Here is a 6,812-nt window from a genome sequence, read left to right on the forward strand (position 1 = left end):
GATAGGTTAGCAAATAAGGTGGAGTCAAATTGACGACCACGATCAGTCGTAATGGTGCAAGGGACACCGTAGCGGCTTATCCACAGTCTGATGAGTGCTCTTGCGATCGACTCCGCCGTTATGTCCAGAAGGGGCATCGCTTCAGGCCATCTCGTGAACCTGTCAATGCAGGTTAACAGGTAGCGGTGGTTCCCGCAAGGAGGAAAGGGACCGAAAATGTCGACGTGCAGATGACTGAAGCGGGCGTCCGGGGACGGGAACGTGCCAAGCGGCGTCGCAGTGTGTCGATGCACTTTGCTTTCCTGACAGCTCAGGCACGCGCGCGACCAGCGGCGAACGTCGACGTTGATGCGAGGCCAGACATAGCGAGCCGTGACAAGGCGCTGTGTTGCGCGAATGCCAGGATGGGCCAAAGAATGGAGGGCATCAAAGACGGTTCGTCGGTATGGTGGAGGCACGTAGGGGCGAGGGCGACCGGTTGATGTATCACAAACGAGGGGAACGGCTCAGTCAGGGAGCAAGACGTCCTCCAACACCAGAGAGGTGTTGCGCGTGCGAAACCGTTGCAACTCGGAATCGGCTCGTTGAGCAGCAGCCATAGCCGTGAAGTCGATGACTGGCCGTCCATTGTCCGTCGCATTGACTTCAGCACGAGAAAGAGCGTCGGCAACTATGTTGGACTTGCCGCTGACGTGACGAATGTCGCAGGTAAATTCGGAAATGTAGGCGAGCTGCCTGATTTCGCGAGGAGCGTAGGAGGTACTGTTGGATGCTAGCGCGGACGTCAGAGGTTTGTGGTCAGTGAGGATATGAAATCTGCGTCCCTCGAGAAAATGTCGGAAGTGCTTCACGGCTGAATATATTGCTAGCAGCTCTCGGCCGAAGGTGCTGTAGCGGCGTTCAGGGGGCGCAAGCTTCTTGGAAAAGAAGGCAGTTGGCTGCCAAACACCAGCGACAAACTGTTGCAATACCGCGCCGACAGCAGTGTCCGATGCGTCAACCATGACGGACGTGGGCGCGTCACATTTAGGATGAACCAGCAGCGTCGCTCCGGCAATGGCTGCTTTGATGCCGCTTCAATGCGCGGTCAGCGGCATCGGTCCAAGCAACAAGAGCGGTCGGCTTGCTGTGGCCCGAGATAAGGTCGTGGAGAGGCTGCAGTATTGCAGCGCAGCGAGGAATGAAGCGCCGATAATAGTTGGCGAGGCCAAGAAAGTCGCACAGTTGTCGGGTGGTGGTGGGCCGGGGAAACTGACTGATGGCGGTGACACGGGCCGGCAAGGGGCGAATGCCATGGGCGTTGACGCGATGGCCGAGAAAGTCCAACTCAGCAACGCCGAACTCGCTTTTCGGTCCGTTGACCACGAGACCAAAGCGGCTGAGTCTTTCGAGCACTTGACGCAGGTGGAGCTTGTGGGCCTCTGCCGTAGGGCTGAAGACGAGAATGTCGTCAAGATAGGCAAAGCAGCACGTCAAACCGCGTAGGACTTGGTCGACGAAACGCTGAAAAGACTGGGCCGCGTTGCGAAGACCTAAAGGCATCCTCAGATATTCAAACATGCCAAAAGCTGTAATAATGGCGGTCTTCGGGATATCCGACGGTTCCACAGGAATCTGATGATATGCCTTTACAAGATCGACTTTGCTGAAGATTGTGCAGCCATGTAGAGCCGATGTAAAATCTTGGATGTGGGGAATCGGGTAGCGGTCAGGGACTGTGGCCTTGTTGAGGGCCCGGTAATCGCCGCACGGCCGCCAGTCGCCGGTCTTTTTGGGCACCATGTGGAGAGGCGACGCCCAAGGACTGGAGGAGGGGCGGATGAAGCCAAGCTCTAGCATATGCTCAAATTCCTGTTTGGCGACAGCGAGGCGATCCGGTGCGAGGCGACGAGCGCGAGCAAACACGGGAGGCCCAGTCGTCACAATATGATGAGTCACATTGTGAGCGACTGGCGCTTGCAGGGACGGGGGTCGGAAGTCATCTGGAAACTCAGCAAGGATGCTGGACCAAGGGTCGGAAACGGTGCTGTGCGCCTGGAGGAGCCGGAGTGGTGGAGCGCGGCAAGAGACGCCTTGGACGACTAGGCTTGTTTCTGAATCCAGTATTCTGTTTTGCCGCATGTCAACTAGGAGCCTGTAGTGCCATAGGAAGTCGGCGCCGATGATTGGCGTGCGCACGTCCGCGATAACAAATACCCAGCGAAAGGTACGGCGGAGTCCGAGGTCAAGCGTTACCGACTTCTGGCTGTATGTCCGTATGGTGGATCCGTTGACTGCGGTCAGAGGAGGAGAGTCTAAAGGACGGCGCCGCGCAGCCAACGCAGGCGGAAGAACACAGATCTCGGCACCAGTGTCGATGAGGTAGCGGACTTTGATTACACGGTCAGTGACGTGGAAAAGGCGACTGGATCGCGGGCCGAGAACACTGGTCGCATTCAGTGTTCGGCCGGACCGTTTCCCGCGAAGGAGCAGGGCTGGCGGCAGTGGCGTGCGCGAGAGCCGTATCGGCGGTGGAACCAGCAAAGGGTCGTCGGGGGCGGAGAACGATTGCCAGAAAAACTGGGGCTGCTACGGCGTGGTGGATACGACGAACGCGGCCGGCGAGCACGAAGGGCTGCAACTTCAGCTGTAAGCTGCGCCACCTGCCGGGCTAGCTCCTCTTGAGTAGCAGTGAGACGGGTATAGCAATCGTCAGGAGCTGGGCTCGATAGCTGAGGGGCAGGAGGGCGATGAAGTGTTGCAACGGAGGGAAAGCCGACGTCCATGATCTTATCCGCCAGCGTAGCCAGGGATTCCAGGGTCTGAGACGAAGACGCGCTCAGGATCATGCGCACCTGCGGAGGCAGGCGCTGCAGGAAGAGTTTCCGCAGTAGCGCGCTGTCGTGGGAAGTAGCCAAGTCTCCAGCCAGGGCGGTCATGCGACGCAACAGCTCGGTAGGTTTGCGATCTCCGAGCTCTTCTGAGGTAAGGAGCTGCTGCAGGCGACGCGGCTCCGTTTCAGTAGTTATCTGGATGAGCATCGCTTTGAGATGATCGTATGGGCGATCGGCAGGCGGAGAGCGCAGGACGTCGCGAACAACCGTAGCAGTAGCAGGCGTGAGCGCACCAATGACATGATCGAACATGGTCACCTTTGACGTGATGCGGGGTCGGCGGAACAAGGCCTCGATGGTGAGGAACCAAAGTTCCGAGTCCGATGACCAGAAGTCGGGGAGCTTGAGGGCGGAGACCGCGGACTCATGAAGTGGCAACGTGCGAGGCGACGGAGACGGCACAGGAGTGGAGGGATCCATGGCCAGGGCTTACACGATGGAAGGTAGGCGGGGTCTCGAGCTCCGGGCAGTGGTAGGCCTAGCGAAGCGGCTGATGCAAAGCGCAGGGCAGGAGCAGAGAACGAAGACGCGAAGTCCGGAGTCACCAAATTTGTGGAGACGAATCGTGGGCACTAGTCATCGTCGGGTCTCCACAAATATATTCGGCTGGACGCGCTCAGCCAGGCTGAGACGGAACAGCGCTGCGCCGGCCTTGCAGTTAAGCAGCCATGAAAATCCAGTCTGCGCGTGCTTGGCAGGCGTACTGGGACAGTCGTCTTCGGCTGCTGGACCACGTTGGCACGCTACAAGACACTTTAGCGGCTGCCGTTAGCGAAGTAGCCAGCGCGCTTCAATGCACGCGCGTTCGCTGTGCTGACGCTGACGCGCAGCGTAGGGCTGCACGCGGGAGCACGTAGTAGCATGACAATTTTAAAATCTCGCTGGCTTTATTAACGACATTAAAAGGCTGCCTAATGTATTTCTTCTTAGCCGCTGGCATGAAAAGAGTTAATCGTTAATTGGCCCGCTCATAACCATTTTTTTCCTCTGCGCATAAATTGTCGCGATGCATATATCAGATGCCATCTTGCAAATTACAGGCGCGTGATCGCGTGCGTGCGTGTATGTGTGTGCGTGCGTGCGCGTGCGTGCGCGTGTGTGTGTGTGTGCGTGTGCGTGCGTGCGTGCATGTGTGTGTGTGTGTGCGCATGCGCGCGCGCGTGTGGGCACACGTAATTTGCTGTGCTCTTCTGTATGTTTATGCTAATTGCTTCCAGATGAAGAATTAACAAGCCCAAATGCCTACACAACGTTCTTAATGCCCTTCTCCTATTTGTTTGTTCTAAGCGGAGGGTAATTCCGTTTCAGCATTTGATGAGCTCTTCACACGTCTAGACCACAACGTAATTTGAGAGGGAGAGAGGGAGAACAACCTTATTCTACAAGGTCGGGTCCGTAATCTGAAAATGCAAAAGGTGGCTGTAGCCTGCTTAGCTAGTCTGGAATGGCCAGACGTGAGGCATAAATTGCTTTGTTTTTTTCAATCCCTAGGCTGCTTATACCGCATATACGATTACAAGCTAAACAGCAAAGTCGAATTTGAAAAAAAAATAGAAAAAAAGCTCATCGCCTTGCCTGGATTACATCACCTTGCATCACTTTTCAAACGAGCCCAACGCCAAGAGATTTTTTGCATAATAATAGAACATCAATCAGGCTCTGCACAAAGACTATAGTAACCTTACGCTCTTCCGTCATTTCAGCTTTCTGAGCAGAATATTAATACCTTTGCTTGGCGATAGCTAAGAATCTAAGCTATCATAAGCTATCATAAGCGATCGGCCCCGCAAGATAACGACACAAGCAGCGCCAGCCAGGAGCATATAAAAGGACAAGGCTCACCGGTGCCCCCCCCCCACTTGCTCAGCGGCGGTGGCGGAAGCAACAGCGGCACAGAGTAACTGCAAATCCTTCACTTTGCAGGTTGGTGTGCTTTCACTTATTGAAGTCATAAGAAACCTTCTGCCAAACGCCGCCGCCGCTTGAGTCTGTGCTGTTGCTGTAGTTGTTTTCTATTGTGCCGCATGCTTTTCCATCGCGAGTGCTATGGGTGATCCTGTTTGTGATATATGCCTGGTTTGTAATCAGTCACTTCCAGCAGAGGGCTCGTCCCTTACCTGCTCAGAATGCCGATACGGTTACCACTTAGGCGCTTGTTCTAATACGACGAAAGCTGCCTACAAAGCAATGACAGATATCGATAAAAAAAGTTGGAAGTGTCAAACATGTGTAGTTTCAGCTGCTCGAGGCTCAAAAATTGTAACAAAGGTACAGAAGGAGCAGTCTCTGACAGAAAGGATGCTAATGGAAATCAACAAAAAGCTCTGTGAACTACCGGAAATCAAACAGAAGTTAGATATCCTTTTCCAGGTAAAAGAGACAGTGGAAAGTATGGAAAAGTCTGTTCAGCATCTTTCAGATCAGTATGATGAAGTGCTGGCCAAAATGCAGCTTCAGTCCACTGAGATTGTCACTTTATCAAAAAGGGTTGAAAAGATTGAGGCACAGATTCAGTCAGAGAACACTAACCCCGAAGTCTGCAAACTACGACAGCAAATAAACAGTCTGGAACAGTACAGCAGGCGGAATAACTTGGAAGTACATGGACTTGCGCAAACCAAAAATGAAAACTTGTTCCAAAAAATCAATGCTATAGCCCAGGACCTAGAGCTTCCTCAGTTGACTGAGCACGACGTTGAAGGCCTTCATAGACTGCCCGCTAAACGTGGCAAAACCCCGGCAGTTCTGGTTCGCTTTTCCTCACGTGTATTGAAGGACCAATGGATGGCAAAGAAGCAAAGTATGCGGGAAGCTGAATCCACAGTGTACTTTCTTGACAATTTAACAGCGCAGAACAAAAAGCTCATGTGGATGATGAGGACAAGGGCCACAGAAAAGCAGTACGAATATGCTTGGCACAGTAATGGAAAGCTTTTTGTGCGCAAGTGCCAGGGTGAAACGGCAATACGGATCGCGTGTGTTGCTGACCTGGAAAATATCATCTGAGCAGGCACCGCCTCTACTTCGCCTTACTGATCAGTTTTTTTCATTATTTTTCTTTTATGGCATCACAAACAAAGCCTCTTTACTACAATGCTTTATCTTTTAACTCTGCGGTGCGCAGTTGTCTTGTTGACGAAAATGACAGGATGTCAGTCTTTCATGTGAATATTAGAAGTCTAAAAAATAAGCACTTTGAAATGCAATCAGCTTTGGATTCCCTGAATCACAGATTTGATATACTAGCGTACACCGAAACATGGTTCACAAATCAAAATGATGTTATCTTCTTTCGTGGCTACAAGTTTGAAGGCGTGTTCAGAGAAAACCGTAGAGGAGGTGGCGTCGCATTGTATGTTAAAGAAAACCTTGACTATGAAGTTTTATCAGATTTTTCTCTTGTCGATACCCACTACGAATCGGTTGCTATAAAATGTCATGGAACACTGATCGCTTGCATTTATCGGCCCCCATCTAGTGAAAGTGCCGAATTTATCAAGTTTGTGCGTGATCTTCTTGAATATGCTTGTATCGTAAATATCCCTGTTGTTTTGGTTGGAGACTTTAACATTGATCTTTTGACAAACAGCTCCCCGCGACGTCTTTTTTGTGAAGCCATTGATGCATTTCTCTGCACCAATGTTATTCAGTCACCAACAAGAATAACCTTAGAGAGGGACTCATTATTAGATTTATGTGTTACAAATCATGAGTTATCAAGAGTGCTATCAGGTGTGCTTACATTTGATTTGAGCGACCATCTGCCTATATTCTGTTTTTTTCCTCGGGCGATAAAAAAAAGGAAGCAAGTACCAACTCCCCAGATAGTATATCGCAGTTTCAATCAAGAAAACTTAGCTAGGTTTAGATCCATGATGGAAAGCACTGCCTGGAGCGAAGTTTACAATGCGTTAAATCCTAGTATAGCGTACAATATCT

General features: G+C 51.8%; 1 protein-coding gene across 1 annotated transcript; it reads right to left on the reverse strand.

The window, feature by feature from the left end:
* Positions 1-2,435: 2,435 nt before the first annotated feature.
* LOC149353629 (uncharacterized) lies at positions 2,436-3,125 on the reverse strand. The gene has a single exon (XM_089575839.1). The coding sequence runs from the start codon at positions 3,123-3,125 to the stop codon at positions 2,436-2,438; it is 690 nt and encodes a 229-aa protein (XP_089431965.1).
* Positions 3,126-6,812: the final 3,687 nt, after the last annotated feature.

Source organism: Amblyomma mixtum, chromosome 3 (genome assembly GCF_055824585.1).
Source record: "Amblyomma mixtum isolate Tamu chromosome 3, ASM5582458v1, whole genome shotgun sequence".
Lineage (NCBI taxonomy): Eukaryota > Metazoa > Arthropoda > Arachnida > Ixodida > Ixodidae > Amblyomma > Amblyomma mixtum.

What these genes read in the sequence shown, in the direction of transcription:
- LOC149353629 (XM_089575839.1), bottom strand. Translation starts at nt 3,125, where the DNA reads ATGTTCGATCATGTCATTGGTGCGCTCACGCCTGCTACTGCTACGGTT.